This window comes from Chaetura pelagica, unplaced genomic scaffold, assembly GCF_000747805.2.
Source record: "Chaetura pelagica isolate M959 unplaced genomic scaffold, ChaPel_1.0 scaffold275, whole genome shotgun sequence".
Lineage (NCBI taxonomy): Eukaryota > Metazoa > Chordata > Aves > Apodiformes > Apodidae > Chaetura > Chaetura pelagica.
In genome coordinates, this window is record NW_009953486.1 from 1,187,560 (window position 1) to 1,208,208 (window position 20,649).

General features: G+C 48.6%; 1 protein-coding gene across 1 annotated transcript in view; it reads right to left on the reverse strand.

Annotated features, from left to right (window-relative positions):
* The window catches only part of COL20A1 (collagen, type XX, alpha 1), a 46,156-nt gene that overhangs the window by 20,110 nt on the left and 5,397 nt on the right, over positions 1 to 20,649 (reverse strand). Inside the window, exons 3-20 of the mRNA XM_009998722.1 lie at positions 18,738 to 18,881; positions 18,341 to 18,499; positions 17,214 to 17,408; positions 15,820 to 15,975; positions 15,041 to 15,160; positions 14,722 to 14,886; positions 13,560 to 13,724; positions 12,068 to 12,240; positions 11,335 to 11,464; positions 10,690 to 10,835; positions 9,655 to 9,778; positions 9,119 to 9,258; positions 8,794 to 8,923; positions 8,142 to 8,284; positions 6,907 to 7,039; positions 3,648 to 3,790; positions 3,023 to 3,152; positions 2,749 to 2,805 (exon numbers count right to left, since the gene is read on the reverse strand). Of these exons, the coding sequence (XP_009997024.1) occupies positions 2,749 to 2,805; positions 3,023 to 3,152; positions 3,648 to 3,790; positions 6,907 to 7,039; positions 8,142 to 8,284; positions 8,794 to 8,923; positions 9,119 to 9,258; positions 9,655 to 9,778; positions 10,690 to 10,835; positions 11,335 to 11,464; positions 12,068 to 12,240; positions 13,560 to 13,724; positions 14,722 to 14,886; positions 15,041 to 15,160; positions 15,820 to 15,975; positions 17,214 to 17,408; positions 18,341 to 18,499; positions 18,738 to 18,881 (2,553 nt within the window). The remainder of the gene's footprint in view (positions 1 to 2,748; positions 2,806 to 3,022; positions 3,153 to 3,647; positions 3,791 to 6,906; positions 7,040 to 8,141; positions 8,285 to 8,793; positions 8,924 to 9,118; positions 9,259 to 9,654; positions 9,779 to 10,689; positions 10,836 to 11,334; positions 11,465 to 12,067; positions 12,241 to 13,559; positions 13,725 to 14,721; positions 14,887 to 15,040; positions 15,161 to 15,819; positions 15,976 to 17,213; positions 17,409 to 18,340; positions 18,500 to 18,737; positions 18,882 to 20,649) is intronic.

The following is a 20,649-nucleotide window of genomic DNA, read 5'->3' on the forward strand; positions in this document are numbered from 1 at the left end:
TTCATCATCAAACGTCCTTATAATGGCTTTCTTTTGACTAAAAAAAATAAAAAAGAGAATATAAATCTTATGAAGAACGTTTGAAGGAGTTGGGAATGTTTAGTCTGAGAAAGAGGAGGCTGAGGGGAGACCTCATCAGTCTCTACAACTACCTGAAAGGTCATTGTAGAGAGGTTGGTGCTGGTCTCTTCTCACAGGTCATTAGAGATAGAACAAGAGGGAAGGGCTTTGAGCTGCAACAGGGCAGGGTTAGACTGGACATTAGGGAAAAAAAATTCACAGCAAGAGTGGTCAGACACTGCACCAAGCTGCCTAGGGAGGTGGTGGAGTCACCATCCCTGGATGTGTTTAAGGGTCGTTTGGATGTGGTGTTGGTGGAGATGGTTTAGGGGAGAACTTTGCAGAGAAGGGATGATGGTGGGACTCAATGATCCCAAGGGGCTTTTCCAGCCTGAATAGTTCTATGATTCTATGAACTCGCCTGCTACTTTACAATATGTAATACAAGGAAGCATCATGTTCCACAAGTTTCTCTTTAAAACCAGACAGAAACCCACTGATAATTTTTTTTGAAGCAGTGCTTTCCCTGCAGCATGCACCTTAGTGGTGCTGTAAAATCAAGGTGGATACCTGCAGTTCCAAATTTTGTACCTGAAACCCAAAATGCACACAGCAAAAATATGTATCTCAAGCCGAATTTTTGCCTTTTGAACTCTTTAAGGAAACACACAGAGTTTTGACAAAGATTTGCAGCTTGTCTTTCAAAAACCCCCTCAATGAATCCTTGAGGATGCCACAGGACAGAAAGGAAAACCAGAGGAGAAAAGGCTGGAAGGTGAGGGTGCAACACAAAGCCCCATGGTTATGAGCACTTTCCATTTAGAAGGCTCAGGTAAGGGGGTGTTTTAGAAAGCAACACAAAAATGCTACTTTCAGTTATCTGCTGCTGTGTAAATCCCAGGCTGTGGATGCCAGATGGAGCTGGGACAAAGGGAATGCTTGATGCAAAAAGAGAAATGTCCCTGAAAATCAAGGACACCTGATAAGATGGGTTATTTCATAAATGGTTTTCTAGGTCATCAGTACAATAGAATCCAGCAGCTCATTATACTGAGGCTTCTTTACAGCCTTGCTATTGCTATTCCTGCATCAAGGCCATTTCATACCTCCCCACTAAAGCAGGGCTTCCTATTATCCACACAAAATTTTGTAAAATGTGTAAAAAAAATGGAAAGAGGGTGAAGTATCTTCTCCAAGGCACCTGAGATTCTGAAGCCTTTAGGAGTTTTAAGACCATTCCTTATGATCAAGACACAGATGAAAGGAAGGGCACCCAAACCTTGGCCTTGATGGCCATGGAGCTGCTGAAGCTAGGAGTTCAAACACAGACTTACAAATTGCTGTGAGCTTCATTATTCAAACAAATGCTTAGTTTTATACATACATACCATCATTTCTGTAGAATTGGGTATAAAATTAATGAAGAGATCTGTGGAAATCGGTTAAGAAATCAGTTACTGATACCTGAGGCTCAAAACCATCTCTTTGAGCTTGACCAGCCCCTGGTTTGTGGAGCAATGTCCTGCATCCTGGATGATCTGACTTATGGCAACAAACTATGCTCTGCTCTTTCCTTTCCCCTCACAGAAACCAGCCAACTTTCCAAATGCAAAGCATTGCTCAGAACTGAAGCAAAATGATGAAGCAAAAAACAACAAAACAACCAAATGTGTTTCCCTCCAAAGTGCTATAAACAGGCTATAAACTTGCCCATTTACCAAGTATCTGATTTTCCTTGCCTCCTGCCACGGCTGGTGGCACTTGGATTGCCCACAGATCTTTGATCTAGCAATGCTCAGCTTAGATAAAGTGTATCACAGTCAGGTTAAGGATCCTCACACTGGCAGTTTGCATGTCTGCTTTGAAGATTTGTCCTAGCCTTTCCAGCCTAGGATTCCTGCTGTCTTGTTGTTCTCTTTGGTTTCTGTTTTTCTCCCCAAGTCCCAGCCCAATGCAGTTATTTACTGTATAATAAACAGTCATTCCTGTAACATCAGACCATTTATCTCAGTAATTCAGATCCGTATCAATATTTTAGCCCTCCGAGCCAAAGAGCTGTATTCATGTCTAGAAGGTGCCTCATTAACCCTATAGGACAATTGTTTTCTGCTTGAAATTTCACAGGACTTTTTCTCTGTGGTCTGAACACCTGTAATACATTATCTGCTGGATACAAATTAAAATGTTCCCATTTAATCTGTTTAATTCTTCCTCATGGTTTCCCTCAATACATTTCAAAACTGAGGTTTTCTTTGGAATCCTTTCAGGTAGCCAGGAAAAGGCTTCACTGCCACAATGTCTCTATTCTAATATTTACTTTTTAACAACCTTTTACAACCCCATTAATTCAACATTTCTCTCTAATCCCTTTTATTGTTTGCTTTACATCAGCTATGAGAACATATATTCATTAAATTAATAAGAGACTTTGAAGGGAACTTCAATTTCAAACATCATGTCATCACTCCCTTTGCTCCACTTTGGTCAAGTTGTGCAGAAAGCTTCTAAAAATACTGGCAGCCTCTTTACCAAGTGAGTCAAATTTTAAGAAGCTGTGTGTCCTTGGGCAGTCCCCAGAGGCATCTGCCAAGAAAGGCCATACCCAGTGTTGCTGGCCCTGCAGAGCCCACCTGGGCTGATTTGTTCTTGAAAAACAACAACAATAAGGCTTAGTAGGAAGTGACTTACCCTCTGTTTTAGATGGAATGAATCCTCGTATTGAAGGGAATTTAGACAACGTAGGAGCTGAAAGAGACAGCAAAGCACACGTGAGCCCATCCTGGAATTGCCAATAATGCCCAGGAATGCAGCAGCTGGGGCAGGATTTTCCCTTTCCAAGGCCAGTCACCTGCCTGGCTGAGCGCCCCTGTGCCAGGAGGACACTTCTGCCCAGCAAGGATTCCCTCCAGGCTGATGACCAGGGGGTTCTGGGGCTCATGCAGGTGCTGACTGTTGCACTCACCTGTCTGGCCAGTGGTGGATGTGCTCTCACTCTCTCCTGTGTAGTGGATGGCAGAAACTGCCACCTTGTAGGCTCGGTCAGGGAGCAGTGAGTGCAGGGTCACACTGCTGCTTTTGCCAGAAGCCATGATCTACAGCAGGGTGGAAAAAGAACCCAGCATTTGGGCAGGCTGCCCATTATAGCCCTTACACCCCAGAGCTACATGGAAGGGGTCTAGTGATGAGTTCTGGGACAAGCAGGCTCAGGGCAGCACCTCTGATTAGTCCCAGCAATGGCGAGAGCAAGGCAGGGAAGCCTGGCTATGAGATGCCATCAGACAAGCTGTGTCCAGGAATGAGTATTTACCTGGGCAAAGACCCCAATATTCCCCATGCAAATGGGTCAGAAGTGCCTTAGAACATGGTCACCAGCCTGGATTTGAGTAGCAAATCTCGGGTTTAAAAGGTTAATGTTTAACTTTCCCAAATCTGAGGGGTTTATCCCCAACCCCTCTGCCTCTGAGAATTCCCCACCCCAGTTCATGGAGGGGAGAAAGCTGCCATTCCAGAAGCTTTGATGGGCACAAAATTGTCCCCAAGTCCCTCTGGTCCAGTACCTGTCACCTGTGGAGGAGCTGGAGACTTACTGTGTGCTGAGCAGCAGCATCAGCAACGGGGCTGTAGATGATCTTGTAGTGCTGCACGCGGCCCTCTGGGGGGGTCCAGTGGACCTGGAGGCTGGTGGGGGTCTCAGAGTCAATGAAGAGGTTGGTGGGTGGGTTCCAGGAATCTGTGGCAGGGATTAAAAGCGGAGGACATAAAAGGCAGGCAATTATGTGGATAAACAGGGCCAGCAGAGCTTGCTTCCAAGCCCATTTCCAAACCCTTCAGTGCTCTGCTGTGCTGTTAACTGGTGCTTGGAGCAGAAGAAGTCACCGTGGGGACCAAGGAGGAGGGAAAGCAGATCCTGGAAGGATGAGGATTGCCTGAGTACAACACAGTACAGCCCAACCATTCAACAATTTAAATCCTAGGACTCGGAAAAAAATCTTGGAAGAAGTGAAAAGCCCTGTAAGTACAAGAGATCCCTTGTATATGCCACAGCCAAACACCTTCATAAAGACCCAAACAGGAACTGAATTTTATCAAAGATCTGGAGACACACTGGACAAATCTCTTGATTGCTGGTTAGACCTGGATCACACTTCAAAGTTAATCCAATTTCTAGTATCTTCCACCTTTTTCTTTCTGTTTTAAAATGATTCTAAAAACCCCCAGAGAAGGCAGCACACAGCAGGTTTTTTTCTGGCAGTTCTCACACCAGCACCCACAGCCTCCAGGAGGGGAGTATTGAGCTGCTCTCCCTTTTCCAGTCCTGCACTGGGATGTCTGGATGTATCCCAGTAGGTGACAGGCTGAGCCGTGATCAGCTAGAAAAGGATTTGCTAGGGACCAAATCTGGGTGATTTTTAATTATGTAAATGCATTTCTTTCCCTGGGATCCTGCTGTCAGTAAGAGCCTCCCTGGAAGTGCTCAAGGCCAGGCTGGATGGGGCTTGGAGCAACCTGGGCTGGTGGGAGGTGTCCCTGCCCATGCAGGGGGGCTGGGACTAGATGATCTTTAAGGTCCCTTCCAACCCAAACCAGTCTGTGATTCTTCCACTGTTCAGACAAGGGGCTTGAGTGTGTGGGGTCACCTGCTCCTGAATCTTGTTTCCAACCAGTGTCTTGCTCTGCATAAATGCATGTTTGGCCTTGGACTTCTGCTGGTGTGAAGACACAGAGGTCTTGGGCAGAGAAAAGGAAGCTGTTTATTCAGAAGAGACTAAAAATCATGTGTTAGCCCTAGAGACAGTCAAGGACACACACCCGGGCTATGAAATTCCTGTTCTGCAGTTTTACCTGTAAGGCTCTTCTGCCCATCCAGCAAAGTCTAGGGTGACCTTAGAGCACAGGCTGAAGGAAGATCATTTGCATCTTCATTGATCCTCCTTCCTTTTTCTGCCTAAGATGAGCTTACTCTCACTGAAGCTGCACCAAGTTTGCTGGCAGCTGAATCAGCCCGGAGGCTGTTGCTGTGCATCCCCGCAAGGTAAAGAGAGGAAAACAAGTGTGGGAGGTAAAGTGACTTCAACAGCACTATTATTAGTGCTGCTGTGTCTCTGCAGCCTTGCTGGCTGCATCGGCTGTTTCCTTCAGCTGAGCTAAGTGGACACTTTGTTTAAGTGACCAAAGGGAAAGTTAGGGAAAGTCTTCTGAGCTGAGTTTACTCTGGAAAGCTCCCAGGCCAGGCAGAATGTGATGGCCTGGATCTGCCAGGCAGGGAAAGGGTCACCTCCTGAAGGTGCCCAGGAGGAAGAAAGCATCTCTGACACTGAGGACACCAGCTCTGCCTTTGATTGCCTCTCTCTGCTCCTCTAAGGAGGAATCCCAAGCTTCTCTTGGGTCTAACCAGCATCACAGGCACATTTTCAAATAAGAATAAAACCTCAAGTCTGCTCCACCAAAATACTGATCTGCAATGATTATACAGGTCATGTTTTTCCCTTACTGCCATGGGTTGAAGCTGCTTCCCTACATTTCAAACCCTTTCATTTGCAACACATGCTCTGGTAGGAAGAGCTCACTGAGGAGCTGGATAAAGAACTTGAAGATCTATTTGCCCCAGGCTGGAGATGCTGCTGGCAGAGAGCTTAGCTAGAGGAATGGGGCACATGAGCACTTTGTAATCCACTTCAGTTTAATGTCAGCCCAGCTTCAGCAGCAGTTCCCATCCAAACTCCTGCAGGCAAAGCCTGACACCCCTCAGGCATCCCTGTTCCCAAGCACAGACAGCAGCTGACAAGCAGAAGTCCAATTGCTTTCCACATCCCACCAGGGTGCCAATGCCAGCAAGGACCAGCTTGTTCAAGTGTGCCTAGAAGGGGACCATCCACCCCGTTTGTGGTGGGCTGAGGAAGCTTCTCTGGCTTTTTGTAATTCATGCCTTAAAAGGCAGCCATTTGTTTTCCAAAGCCTCTGAACAGCCCCAAACATTATCCTTTATCATTCAGCATAGTCCTTTAGCATTGTACACCTGCAGGAAGCTTTTGGTTATTTTTTCTTGTCGGTATGCAGCTTCTAGGTACTTGCCTGAGGTTTATATAAACAAATGTTGTTATTATTCATTATTAATAAATCCTGACCTTCTTATTCCAAGATTGCCATTTCCTCTGAACTTCATCAGCTCAACACCAGCCTAGATGAGTTCATTCTGCAAAGGAGGTTGAGAGCTGAGAGATGGAGGAGGAGAGGGCTGCTGTAGTTGAGTGAATTGGATTGCATTTGCTGCCAACAAAGCCATTATACAGGCAATATTAATTAAGAGGACCTCTGGGAGTGCCACTTTTTAACCTCATATCCTGCTTGTGGAAGATTTAGATAATGCTTCCAGGAGGAGTCTGTCTGCAGGATCCTCTCTTATTTTTGTAAGTGCCCTCAGATGGAGCACAGCTCAGCAGTGATGCAGCTGAGGAAATCCTCACCCTTTTCAGCAGACAGTGCTTTACTAACAGGAAACATCCCTCAGGCAACACAGCCACACATTCAGCTGAACATCTTCTGGAAAGCCAATTTGTTTGCATCAATACACCCTGCAGGGGGGAAAGCAGTGAGTTCTGTACCAAACCCCTGGCAGGGCTGTCAGAGGCCTGCAAGGTGCAGCACCCTGCTGGGCTTTCCCCAGCCTGCTTTCCTCAGGACAAATTCAGAACACTTTCAGATAGATGGCTAAGTATCTCCTGCCACTTTCAAACATTCAGGTTTGGGTTTTCATAGCTGAAGAGATGACCAGGCCTGAGCTGCTGGTCTGTGAGGGCTTCCGAGGCATCATCCCTAGGCTGCAGATACCAAGCACTGATCACTTACTGGTCCTGTGCTGGACAGAAACCGTGTCACTTCGAGCACCATCTTTGTAATAGGCCCAGATGGATATTTTATAGTCAGTGTTCTTCTGCAAGCCTGGCAGGACAGCAGTTGCCACGTTTCCAGCGAGGGAGAGCTGCAGCAGGGGAAGACAGGAGTCAGTCAAGCTCCCTGGCATCCCCAAACTAGTACATGCCATCCAAGTACCTGTCTCACAGATTGCCCTCAGGCACAAACGAGTTAGCACTGGCCTTTGGGGACAAAGTCTACTGCTGTGGGTTGCACACACCTAAGAAAAAGCAAAAATCCAGCCCTGATTGATGCAGAGTAAATGTCCATGTATTGCTGCCCAGTTACATTTACCAGCTATTCCAGTATTCCAGTGCAGTGTTCTGACACCAGGCAGCCATCCTGCCTTGAGCATGAAGTCCCTTTGCTCAGAGTCCAGCTCTCAGATGTGCTGGGGACAGAAGCCCCAGTAATCCCTTATTCCAGCCCAAATGCAAAACATCATATGAGACATTTGTGTATTTTACCACTTCAGCCACAGCTTGCACCTTGAAATTAGAGGCTTGACATGGAAGATGGCACCTGTTCCAACCCTGTCCTTCCTGAACCATCTCTGTCTCTGGTCATTGTCCTCTGTGTGCTTCTCAGTTGAGCTTCATCCTTCTTGAAGAGCAGTATCCCAACAAGCAGTCAGTGCTTACTAGCACTGAAGAAAGTAAGAGTTGCTTCACCTGCCTTGAGGCAATATCTCTATCTATAGATACTTGAGTATTCTCTTTGTCTTTCCCACAGCAACTTGACATTGTGGGCTGGTGATTCTCAGCAACCCCAGATCTTTTTCTACCAAAGTGCTTCTTAGCTATTTCTTCTACATCCTGTATACCTGTGTGTAGTTAATTATTCCTGCCTAAGCTTAATACTTTCTGCTTGTCACTATTGAATTTCATCCTTGAGATTCTCCAGAACACTTCTGCAATCTTTCCAGAGCCTGTGGGACTCTAACCCTGCTCTCCTGCTCTCCCTCCCTCTTCCAGCACACAAGGTGACAGCTCCATTGAACAGACTCAGACCCAGGACAGATCCTGACTTATTCTACAGAGTCCTTTGGCTGGATGCTAAACTGTTTAAGATTTTTCCACCTCCCTATGCCACTCTGGAAGGTGATTTCAGAGCCATCAAGCAGGCACAAAGCCAACCCAACCTCCCCCGAGCTGTACATGGGTCCTTACCTCCTGAGGCTTCTCTCCACTGACTGTGCTCCATTTGATCTGGTAGACAACCACATCAGAGGCAGCAACAGCTTCCCACTGCAGTCGGAGGCTGTTCCCAGAGAGCTCGGTCACCTTCAGTGCACGAGGTGGGGGGACCTTCACTGAGGGATGCAGAAGGAAAAGGGGCTGGAGAGCAGGCACTGACAGCACCTCATCAGAGCCAAGGTGGGGAGCAGATGGTCGGGGAGCAAAACATCAACCAGGCAGATGTCTGAGACCAGCCTGTCTTTCACTTGTTCAGACCCATATGACGACAGCCATCAGGACAGAGAGGGGTAAATTATTTTTAAAACCCTAATTAAGGAGGATTATCTCATTTGTGGGGGGGACATGCCAGTATTGTAAAGGGGAGAAGGCTAGGATGGCTCTCAAGGACACAAGGGTTAGTGATACATCATGTTTTTTCATAATTTTCTTCCTTTCTTTATTCCTTCTGCCCCATTTTAAACATTACACAGTTGGACATGTTACACACACACATACAAAAAAGGTCATCTGGATTTTATACAAGGGTTTTGGCCATGAGCTGCTGGAACTTGTCTTTAAAACATCCCAGTCCAGACACACACAAGCCAATTTTGTCACCAAAGCGTTTCCCTCCCCTACTTACGGGTGGTAACGTTGCCAGTAATTGGAAAGGAGTCCCCTTCCTCATATGTAGATCGGACGCTGATGAAGTATTGGGTGAGGGAGGACAAAGGTCTCAGGACAGTGGATGTTGCAGTGCCAGGAACCTCCACCTGCAGCGGAGGAGTCGTATGAGCATCGGAGAGGAGCGCAGGGGCAGCAGCAGAGGGGCCCGCGCGGGTGGCACCTGCTCCCAAAGGGCCCGTTGCAGAGCTAAAAACCTGCCAGCAGCGAAGCCCTCCCTCAACCACGCAGCTGAAGGTGAGTGGGGCAGTATCTGCTCCTCCCACCAAGCCTCGAGGACTCACCTCCCCAGCGTTGCCCCCTCTGCCAGCCACGTAGGTGAGGCGATGGGCTCTGGCGGCCGGAGACGCAGCCTCCCAGCTGACACGCACCGACGCGTGGCTCAGCTCCGAGAAGCTCAGGTACCTGGGGGGACTCAAGGCCACTGCAACACAAATTAGATGACCCCACCTTCAATTAAGCAACTCATTCACCACGTGGGAAAACATTTTCTTTACCACATATGCCTCTGAGATGCCATGGAGCACTACCTGGGCTTTAGGTCAAGGAACAGCCAAATAATTCCCTTTTTCAGCCTAAACAAGGACCTCAGGGAATGGTTCTTTCAGGAATTCTCTTACCAAGGGAAAAAAATCTCTCCTTTTTCACAATTCACCGTGTAATTAGAGATCCCCTCAGGGACCATTATTTGCTTAAGAACAGGCAGGGAAGAAGCAGGATGTTTACAAGCCACATGCACAATATGGGAAGCACATCATTTAACACATCTCTCTTGCCTGAAGTGTTTAATAACAAGTCAGTAAGCAGCTGCAGCACTTACAGGTGGTTTCTTGGATGCTGGCTGGGTCACTTGCATCTTCCCCATACATAGCATACACTGCCACAGAGTACTCTGTGCTGGGGGACAGCCCATCCAGCAGGACCTCAGGCTGGGCCACCTTCACCTGTAAACAGAAAGATATTCTGGGGTAACTTTCAGTTCCGGGGTGTCCATCAACGCCATCAACAGAGCAAGACCTTCTAGAGACAAAGGCCAAGGTCCCTTTGGTTACACTTAAGGTGACTTCTCCACTTTGGCATTTCACCACTTGGGTCAGTGATCTACAGTGGTCAGTGCTCTGTCTCTCTTCCCAAGGGACACCAAGCATGAGCACAAATCTTACAAAGAGCAGCTGAGGGAACTGTGGTTGCTTAGTCTGGAGACAAGGAGGCTCAGGGGAGACCTTCTTGCCATCTACAACCACCTGAAAGGAGGTTGTAGTGAGGTGGGAATTGGTCTTTTCTCCCAAGCAGCAAGCGACAGGACAAGAGGAAATGGCCTGAAGTTGTGCCAAGCTTTTGTTGTTTGTTTTAATTCATATCCTCAGCTTACATTTGCTCCAAAGAGCTCATTAAAATGCACACATGGCAAAGGGATCTCTGATGTTTGTAAGGATTTTTCATTCCCTGAACATTGTTTTCTTCTCACACAGTGCTGTAGGCCTGTGTTGAGAGATCAGTGAAAACATTTTAAGATGAACACAGTAAAGACATTTATGTACAGCCTCAAGGATGCAACAATTACCCTTGGGGCTGCAGAGATCTGAATTCAGTGCCTGGGTTTCCAGAGTCTCATGAGGCAGTCAGTTCTCTCTCTGTGCCTTAATTTCCCACATGAAAACCTCACAGTTATAAATCACTTTGATATAGACAATTAAAAAAAAAATCTTCCATGGAAGATGTTGTTGCAACAATGTTGAGACTTTTTTATTCCTTTTGTAAACACATGATATCCATTCCCAAGGGTTGGCTGGAACTAAACTCAGCCCAGACAGGAAAAAAAACACGATATTATAATTATTCTCATGAACTCTACCTCTGTAGTATAGTCCTCTTCTCCATCAGGAGCTGCAGAGCAGAGCACCAGGTACTGTGTGGCTCCCTGGGCTGCCTCCCAGCTCAGCCTGATGCTGTTGTGGGTCAGCTCAGAGACACGCAGGGAACGAGGAGAAGACAAAGGCACTGGAAGGAAAAGAAAGCAGAAAGACATCTTCAGTGCATGAGGCCTGTGACAGCTCAAAAGCCAGAGCAGATCTGACTTTGCAGCAGTTACTGCAAGCTGGTGGGTATCCAGCCCCCATCTAATGCAGTGGAGCTGCCACTTTACAGGTAAGAGGTTTAATTCATTTGGAGCCCAGGGTAAAAACAATGGCAAGGGGCTGCATGATATTTCTAGGGTGGTGGTCTCCTTTGCAGAATGAGGTAGGAGAAAGGGACCCTTGAAGGAGCTTTCTGGTGCAGCCTGATGTTTAAAGCAGGGCCAAATCAGAGCAGGCTGCTCAGGGTCCTGTCTGGTCAAATTCTGAACATTTCCACAGATGAAGACAGTTGTAGACAGACTGAACTTCAGGGAGGGGGGGAAATACAATGCCAGGCTCCAGTCTGAGAAGAGCACAAAGTAAGAGCTTTGTTCACCTGTCATAACCATCCATCAGCAGCATTCTGTCTACTCACAACCTACATGTGGAGGTGACGCCTCTCAGCCCGTCCCCAACAACTGTGTCATAAATAGGAAACACCAACACCAGGTACTCAGTGTGCGAGGTCAGGTTAGAAAGCTGCAAAGAGGAGATGGCTCCATCTAAGACCACCTGAAAGCACAAAGCAGGGCTGTCAAGACAGGGAGGTGCTGGCTGCTCTTTAGCAGAAGAGTGGCTGAAGTGGCCTTCCCTAGCAAGTGTGGCTTCTCCGTGGCAGATCTGTGATCAGAAACATGAAGTCCAGTTGCCCTCTGAATTCTGTGCCACCCCAGAATAGAGAGGCAAGAGGCAGCAAACATTCCTGTCCTCTGAGGCAGCAATCTCAGTGAAATCAATGGAAAGGCATCAACAGTTTGGATTTGCTTGTCTGAGTCACATCCAGCCCAGATGAGCAACCTTGGACAGCTCCTGCATGTCCTCTGACTCAGAGCAGACGCTTTAGGGAGGGATAGCACTGCAGCAAAGTCAGCCCTGGCACAGCCTGCAGTATTTCTAGCAAGATGGTATTTATCTTATGTCCTCTTCTATCTTGTCATCCTACCAACTGATCCCACTTACATTCAGTGTGCATTCAATGTCTTCCCTGGCTTTAGCTGATGTCCTACAAGAACTACAGCTCTCTCTTCATCTCTTTGTCTGCTCAAGTTTACTTAAATTCCCTGCCACTCTCTGGAAGATGCTGCAGCCTCTCATGCCTGGAGAAAAGCCTCTTACCTCTTTGGTGCTGCCACCCTTAGATGGATAATACACTATCCGATATTTCTTTGGTGGTTTCAGAGGAGGACTCCAGGTCAGGTGCATGCTCTTGGAGGTCACAGCTGATATTTTCAGGTCAGTTGGGCTCATCTGGAGACCCGTGTTCTCAGGGATATCTTTCAAAGTGCTGCCTAGGAAATAAAACCACAGTGACTTTCTTACATCCTGAATTCTTACGCCAAATATACTTCCTAGTTCATAAATGAATGACATTTTTCAAATCAAGTCAGTCTCCTTCCCTACAGAAACTGTTCCAAACAGCTCTGAAATAAATATTTAAAAACCAGGCATACAGAGAATATAAATATTCCATAGAGAGCAAGCTGTCTGTTTTGCTGGGTGATGGGAATATTTTTTAAACACAAGTCTGAATTTTTGGCTCTCACCAAAAAAAAAAATGACCCAGCTTTCCTCAATCAGGAGAATGTGTCAAAATGAGCATGCAGAAGATATTTTAGTTCCTTTTTTTTGGACAGCCCATCTTTCTTTAGCCTAATCTGGACCTTTGAAAAATGGCTAATTATATCAAACAAGTACAAATTAATAACGATGAATCAATTTATTTATATGAATCTCCAGAGCAGTGAAATAAAATATGCTTGAAAATCAGACTTTCCGTTCTCATTAGGCCAATCTTAGAGCAGGGAGAGATGCGAGCATGTACACAAAATTTCTCCTGAGGATCTAAGCTGACTTCTGGAGTAGTTCTTTGCTGTCTTGTTCATTATACAAGCTGCTCTCCAGCAAAGGAAAAAAATAGGCTGTTTGGTTTTGACTTGAAAATGCCTTGAAGATCCATCACTTAAAGTAAAACGTGAGGAAAACTATATGTGTTCAGATGTTTTATCCTCTCCTCTTCCTACCTCTACATTTTCTCCGTATCTTTTCTCTAATTTATGATTAAATTAACCCTTTTGTTTTTTCTTATTCCTCCTGGTTGGGAGACACCCTAAAAAGGAGATGGTGACAACATATTTATCACACTGTATAATAGCAGGAGAGGGAAAAGAAGTTCCCTTTTCCCAACCCTGGGAGTTACTGTCATTAGGTGATTTTTTCCACCAAGAGTTATCCAAAGCCCTGGAAGAAATGGTTGTTGTCTGTATTGGTTCACAGTCCAAAATCAGATATCTAAACCAAGAGCATCTGAGTGGAAACATCTACAGGTAACAGAGAGTCTGCAGTGGAATGAGAGTGGAAGAACTGAACCCAGAGGGTCTTGCAGAAGACAATAATCACAAACACACCAACATATTGACATGGCAGGGTGATTGTAAGCAATAAGAAGGCTGAGAAAGGAGATCAACACTGGAGGAGAAGAGTTAGAGAGTGCTGAGAAGATGGTGGAGCTCATGAGGCAAAGGTATAAGAAGGGGTCAATTGCGATGGGAAGGGAGGTGGATAGTGAGCAGAAGGAAGCTCAGCCCTCACTGAAGAGGTTTCACTTCACCTGCAATTTCCTTGTTGCTCTTCTCTTGGATCCTGGTGCAGAGGACCTGGGTGAGCCTGCCAACCAGAGAGCTCAGCAGTGGGAAATCCAGCACGTTGTAGACCGTGAGCTCCAGCGGCTCCGAGGCCACCTGCTTCAGCTCTGCCTCGTCCGCGTTCTTCACCCCTGCAACCAGAGCAGAGACACTGAGAGCTTTCCCCAGGGAGGAGCAGCTTCTGCCTCCTGCTTCTGTCTTGTTTGTTCAGGGGCAGGATAGATTCACCATTGTCCTGCTCTCCAAGCTGAGCCTCCCAGTCATTCCAGTGAGCTGGTGGTGCTTGAGAATGGCCTCGGGTTTCCTGCAGCAACAGCCTCAGCCCAGCCTGGGAAGGGCTTTCAGCTCTGTAGGCTCAGAAGTTCTAACATGTTTAGCAAAACATTTATGATTCAGGCTATCACCTATCATTGGGCATTACCACTATTATACTACATTAGGAATGCTTAGCAATGCTATTTTGATAGTTTAGGAGGGCAGTTTAGCTGCAGCTCCACTCTGTCAATGAAAGGAGTCCCAGTGCCAGCCACATAGCTACATGACCCTGTGCAATAAACCCTTCCTTTGTGCTCCAGACATAAATTAACACTTCAAGTTTGGGGGATTGCAATTTCAGGAGTTTTCTACACAACTGTATTGCTCATGTATTAGCCTCTAGAAGACTCATGTAGTAATCAAGAACAGAGCTGCTCAAGGCCCTTCTGTGCCTCATTATGCTGCCAGATAGTGAAGAGGAAATAAAGTTATTATTCAGAGAAATGGAAAGTTGTGCAAGGCAGTAATTATAAAGGAGATTTCCTGGCCTCCCCAGTACAATGTTCTCGTGCCTAATTCCACAGCTGAGATTATGGGTTTTATGACACAGGTCTCTGAGGCTCACAAAGGTCTTTAGATGGGAGGTGTGAACGAATGTATTTTCTAAACAAACAAAACACCCTTTGAACACACTCACTGCCTGTGCTGATTAAATAGGTTCATTTTCATCTTAGCCACAACACAGTGAGCTCCTGCCAACTACCTTAGTATTAAGCCTCAGGATGCTTCTAACAAAGTTGAGGGAACATAACTTCCAGTGTGAAGAAGATCAAAAGTAGGTTGTCTTGGTCCTGTCGATGGCTGTGATCTTACCAATGGCAAATATCTCTATGCCCAGGTTTTTCAAGGTCTGGGCAGCTAGGTTGGCATCATCCTGGGATTTTCCATCAGTCAGGAGGATTACCAACTTCTCAGCCTCCAGTCGGGCACCAGCAGCTGGTTTCAGATTCTGCTCCAGGACGTGGGTCAGCGCCAGACCTGGGGAGAAGAGGTGGATGGTGGGCAGAGCCTTGCAGAGAACCCTCCTCATTCACCCTTCGCTCTGCCTCCTCTGTCCCCACGGAGGATGTTATCCTATGGGAACAGCTTTCCCCACAGATCATTTAGCAGAGACTTTCTGAAGTGGACTTACCTGTAAAGGTGTTGCCACCCTTGTACCGCAGGCTCCTCAGGGCCTCCAGCACCTGGTCTCTTGTGGAATAAGCGCTCAGATCCCACTCGGTGCGGGGGTCGCTGCTGTACTGGGACAGTCCTGGGGAAGGCAAGAGCTCTGGGCATCGTGCAAGCAAAGGGAAGCTGCAAGAGGTTATTTCTGGGGAGGCAGCATCAGTCTTGTCATGGGAGGATGACAGAACAGTGAAAGGCAGAGGGGGGTGAGTGGATCTAGTTTCCAGCACCACTTCTCTGCATAGCCCTTGTCCTGCAGGCAGGGGGGAGATGCCTCAGGCCCCACTGGCTGCAGGCACTTGTCCTGTGTGGCTCTGAAGTATTTGATAAGGACTCAAACTAGTCATCTGCAAGGAGTGGGAAGGATTTACATCATCCTACTTCACACACAACCTGGCCAGTGTTGGGATCTCTCAGCAACACAATTTTTAGTTGAAATCCAGGGCAGGGTTGCCACTGAATCTGCTTGTGCAGTGCTGTGGAGGCCGAGCACCTCCTCAGAGGTAGGCAGCAAATCCCAAATGTGTCTCAGCATCCACAGCTGATCTGGTGCTGCCCAGAAGACATCACTCCTACTCACTGTGCAGCTATTGCTTACAGCCACTAGGGGCCAGAGCTTGCTACCAGATGGGAAAAGCTATTCCTAAAGGAATAAAAACCTTCTCAGAGCAGCACATAACCACAGGGACAAAGTCCCCTTTGGACATGGACTTCCCAACACCTGAAAAGAGGAAAGTGTCCTACCGACTCTTATCTTGTCTTGGGCAATGCTGAATGGGGAAATCAAATTGCTCAGAAAGTCCTTAATGAGCTTGAAATTGTTGCGTCCGATGCTCCAGGATCCATCCACAAGCAGAACAATGTCAATCATGGCAGATGTGTCACACTGAAACTGGGAACCTGGGGGGGATAAGGTTTGATATGGAGAGAAGCAATTGCAAAGGAGGAAAAACTGTTTCAGTTTAAAGATCTTTTTTTTTTAACAATCCTGCAGTGTAAAGTCATGTCTGGATGGAAGATCAGAACATCTGCCAGCCTGACACATCCCAGCATCATGGGAAAACCACGTGGCTAAAAGGTAACCCATCCCAGTACCATGGAATCCAGTGGTGCACAGCTGCATTTCTGCAAAGAATGGGTTAAAGCTGGCAGGAGGTGTGTGTCTATCCCCAACACTGCTCTCTGCAAGCTGTCAGCTCCATTAAGGCTCAACCCCAGCCCAGTGTTATTCCTTTTTATCTAGCCTACGTCTCCCAGAGTTACAGGTGATTGCTGAATTCCATTCCATCCTGGGATCCCCTGTGGGCTGTAATTATTTCATGGCTTTATATTAAATCAAATCTCTCCATAAAAACCTGCTGGTGTCAGATAGTCCAGCCCTGCCTGTCTCCCCAGCCCAGGCCTGCAGCTTAACAGCAGATAAGACAGGGCATGTTGCTGATCAAATGCACCTTCCCCAAATGTTTTTGGATGGGCGATTTTCCATCTTTGGTGGAGGGAAACAGGTGATCCTGTCAAGATTCAGTTACAAAGAAGTTGCTCTCCTATCTCTTTTCACTGCCATGGATTTCTACTGATCTCAAGGGACAAGGTGAAGATGCTCTTGCCAACCACATTCCCACCACTTTGACTGCCCTGGGAACCTTCTGCCCTGCCATTGCCTCAGCTGACAAATCTGAAGGATCATCATGGATCAGTTAGGTGTGATAATAATGAACAAGTCCAGGAAGTGGAGCAGGTTGGGTAGCAAACAACATTAATGTGCTCTTCCTCTTCTGAAGACCTGGAAAGGTCCATGCCTGGAGGGGTCTGCTGAAGAATACAAACTCTTAAATGTATCTGTCAGAGGCAGGGGGTGGCAGCAACATGAAGAGAGAGAAAAGTGGCAAATGGGTAAATTAAAGCACCTGGAAGGAATGTTTGGCCTAGCTCCAGATTGCCTTAAAATTAGTGATGTTCTGCAGAAATCCAAACTTCTGCAGTGACCCTGGTAGTGCCCCAAAGCGTGACCTAACATTTGAAAACACAACCATCAGCACTTGGATGCTTGAAAATCCTGGTGACATACAGAGGGGTGGAAGGTTGGTATTCAACAAGCCTTAGGGAAAACAGTGGAGAAGGAGTGAGACGCCTCTCACCTCGCCTCAAGGAATCCTTGGTGGGTTTTTCTTTCCCTGGAGTCTCCCACTCCACAGAAGCACGCTGGGATGATTTGGGAGTGGTTGGTGTCACTTCTGTCACGCTGGCCTCCACACTGGGCTGGTTTCTTGTGGTTTCTCCTGAGCCCTTTGGCTGAGTCCCCTTCTGCCTTTTCTTTTCAGCTCTGTCCTTTGCTGTGCTCCAAACAGAAAAAGCCCATTGTCCCCAGCTGTGTTAACCCCCACAATCCTTTGGGTGATTTTTAACAGAGGTGTCAGGGGCTCAGAGAGGACACAAGTCCTACAGGCTTTAAGCAAATAGGTGGGTAAAGGAGACATCTTCATTCATGCCTTTCTGAGAGAAGGGCTGCACGTGGGCTCATGAGTTAATAATGTCAGGAACAGATCCCATCAAAAGGTTGTCCTTGCCATTATCTCTGATGATGAGAAATAATGAATGTTTATAAAACATAAACCAGGGAAAACACACCGTGGCACCTGGCACCCAGTGGACTCTTCAGACCTCAGCAACCCATGACTTGGAAGCCTGCTGGGCTAGTCCAAGTCCTTCTGTATAATGGCCTTGATGAATCTTTCTTCCATCAACATGTTAATTGCTCATGCAAACCTTATTGTCAGACACGTGAGAATCTCTGCAGTTATATATAGTCCTCAGCCATAGGGGAGGGCTCACACCTTCTTGTAGACCATCTGCAGCCAGTCTTGGGGCACAGAGCCTAAAATATCAGGCATCATCAGCCCCAGTGCCTAGGGAGCAGCTTGTCCTCCTAGGATCTGCTCCCAGTTGAAGGATTTTAGTCTATCTGCTGAATTTTAATACCTGTCAGCCCCAGGAATGTGCCTTGTCAGGACGGGCACTTGGGCTGGCATGAGTGGCTCATATTTTTAGGTTTCGTACTGTACTTTTGTAGTTGAGGTGCATGTAAGAGATGAAGCTGGGCTGGCTTGTCTCATGGAATTAATGTCCCTGATGGAGAAGGGGTTGCAGTGAGAGGCTGGGAGCATTTTTAGGGACAACTGTGCTTAATGCTCCAACCATGGTAGCATGGCAGAGGCTGTGGCTGAAAATCAATCCAACACCATTCCAGGATGACCAGTGCACCCACCTGGCTGCATCAAGACGGTGTTGAAAGGTGGTGGGGTGGCCTCTGCCACCCCACTGTGCTCAGCTCCTAAGCTCCCTGCAGAAGTGAGATTCTTTCCTGGCCCAGTTCCTGAGTTTCTTCGGTTATTTCTACTCTGGGATGCATTTCTGAGCTCCTCTACTGCAGGAAGACAAAAAAAAAGGAAGAGTCAATCTAGACAGTTCTCTGAGTCACAGTCCAGCCCTCAACCCCTGGGTCTTCACCACCCCCCTGTCTAACCTTCCAACCAAAGTAGTAACAGGCTCTGTGATTGCCACGTAGTCTGCAGGGCACATGCCAGAGGATGAGCTCTGAGGAGCCACATCTCCAAGAGCCTCAGGAGCTCTCTGAATAGTAAAATACAGCTCGCTCTACTTACTCACAAATTTCCTCTTGGCAAACAGGGCTTCCTGGGAGCCGTTGAGCACGTAGACCTGCAGTGTGTATTCCTTGGTAGGGCTCAGCCCTCCCACTGTGGCTTTGGGAGTCTTGGTTTTCAGCATGACTTCTTGCTCTGAGTCCCCTGAGGTGGGATGAAGCCACAGTTCAGAGACTGCTAGAGCTTAAATTTAAGCTGACAGTAACAAAAGCACTGCTGAAATGCAGAGAATGTCTGCCCAGGGACCTCAGTCCACTCCTATTTTAAATGCTGTAGATCTCTGTTTTTCACTCTTTTTTCCTAATCCAGAATTCAGAACCCTTGGGAGGTTTGTTGTTTTTTTTTAATCCCTGGTACACGTCCAAAATGGAAAACCAGTTCCCACCCAGAATGGGAACACCCCTTACTTATCCCAGCCACCCTATCTGTGCTGTCTCTTCAAGCCCCATCTCTGCAGTTGCTCTCTGTGGGTATACAGCTCCTTTCTGGGGCTGGCATTTCCTCCAGATCCCTCCAGCCCCTCCACCCCTCCAGCCCCCTTGGGGCCGTAGGACCTGTCCTGGGGCTGTGGGACCTGTCCTGGGGCTGAGGGACCTGTCCCGGGGCTGTGGGACCTGTCCTGGGGCTGTGGGACCTGTCCTGGGGCTGAGGGACCTGTCCCGGGGCTGTGGGACCTGTCCTGGGGCTGAGGGACCTGTCCCGGGGCTGTGGGACCTGTCCTGGGGCTGAGGGACCTGTCCCGGGGCTGTGGGACCTGTCCTGGGGCTGTGGGACCTGTCCTGGGGCTGTGGGACCTGTCCTGGGGCTGTGGGACCTGTCCTGGGGCTGTGGGACCTGTCCTGGGGCTGTGGGACCTGTCCTGGGGCTGTGGGACCTGTCCTGGGGCTGTGGGACCTGTCCTGGGGCTGTGGGACCTGTCCTGGGGCTGAGGGACCTGTCCTGGGGCTGAGGGACCTGTCCCGGGGCTGTGGGACCTGTCCTGGGGCTGAGGGACCTGTCCTGGGGCTGAGGGACCTGTCCCGGGGCTGTGGGACCTGTCCTGGGGCTGAGGGACCTGTCCTGGGGCTGAGGGACCTGTCCCGGGGCTGTGGGACCTGTCCTGGGGCTGAGGGACCTGTCCTGGGGCTGAGGGACCTGTCCCGGGGCTGTGGGACCTGTCCTGGGGCTGAGGGACCTGTCCTGGGGCTGAGGGACCTGTCCCGGGGCTGTGGGACCTGTCCTGGGGCTGAGGGACCTGTCCTGGGGCTGAGGGACCTGTCCCGGGGCTGTGGGACCTGTCCTGGGGCTGAGGGACCTGTCCTGGGGCTGAGGGACCTGTCCCGGGGCTGTGGGACCTGTCCTGGGGCTGAGGGACCTGTCCTGGGGCTGAGGGACCTGTCCCGGGGCTGTGGGACCTGTCCTGGGGCTGAGGGACCTGTCCTGGGGCTGGGGGACCTGTCCTGGGGCTGTGGGACCTGTCCTGGGGCTGAGGGACCTGTCCTGGGGCTGAGGAACCTGTCCCGGGGCTGTGGGACCTGTCCTGGGGCTGCAGGACCTATCCTGGGGCTGCGGGACCTGTCCGGGAGAGGGAAACTACCTCCCTGAGACCCTCTGCCCGAGAGCAGCCTGCAATCTGTGAGCTCTGGAGAGTTTCCAGCGCTCCCTGTGCTCGTGGCCGGGGCTGGAAGCAGAGCCGGGGCAGCGGGAAAGCCTCAGGCATGTGCTGGCGGGGATTCCCTGCATTCCCGGGATGCTCATCCCTTTCCTCATAGCCAAGGAGGAGCAGGGCAGGGAAAGAATGAGAAACCTCCTGCTCCAGTTTGGGAAACAGGTGGGGGCTGAGATAAAAGCGGGTGGGTGATGAGAGGGGCTCTGCCGCCCGCAGCCCTGCCCGGCAGCAACCCGGGGGAGCAGAGCAGCTGGGAACCACAGG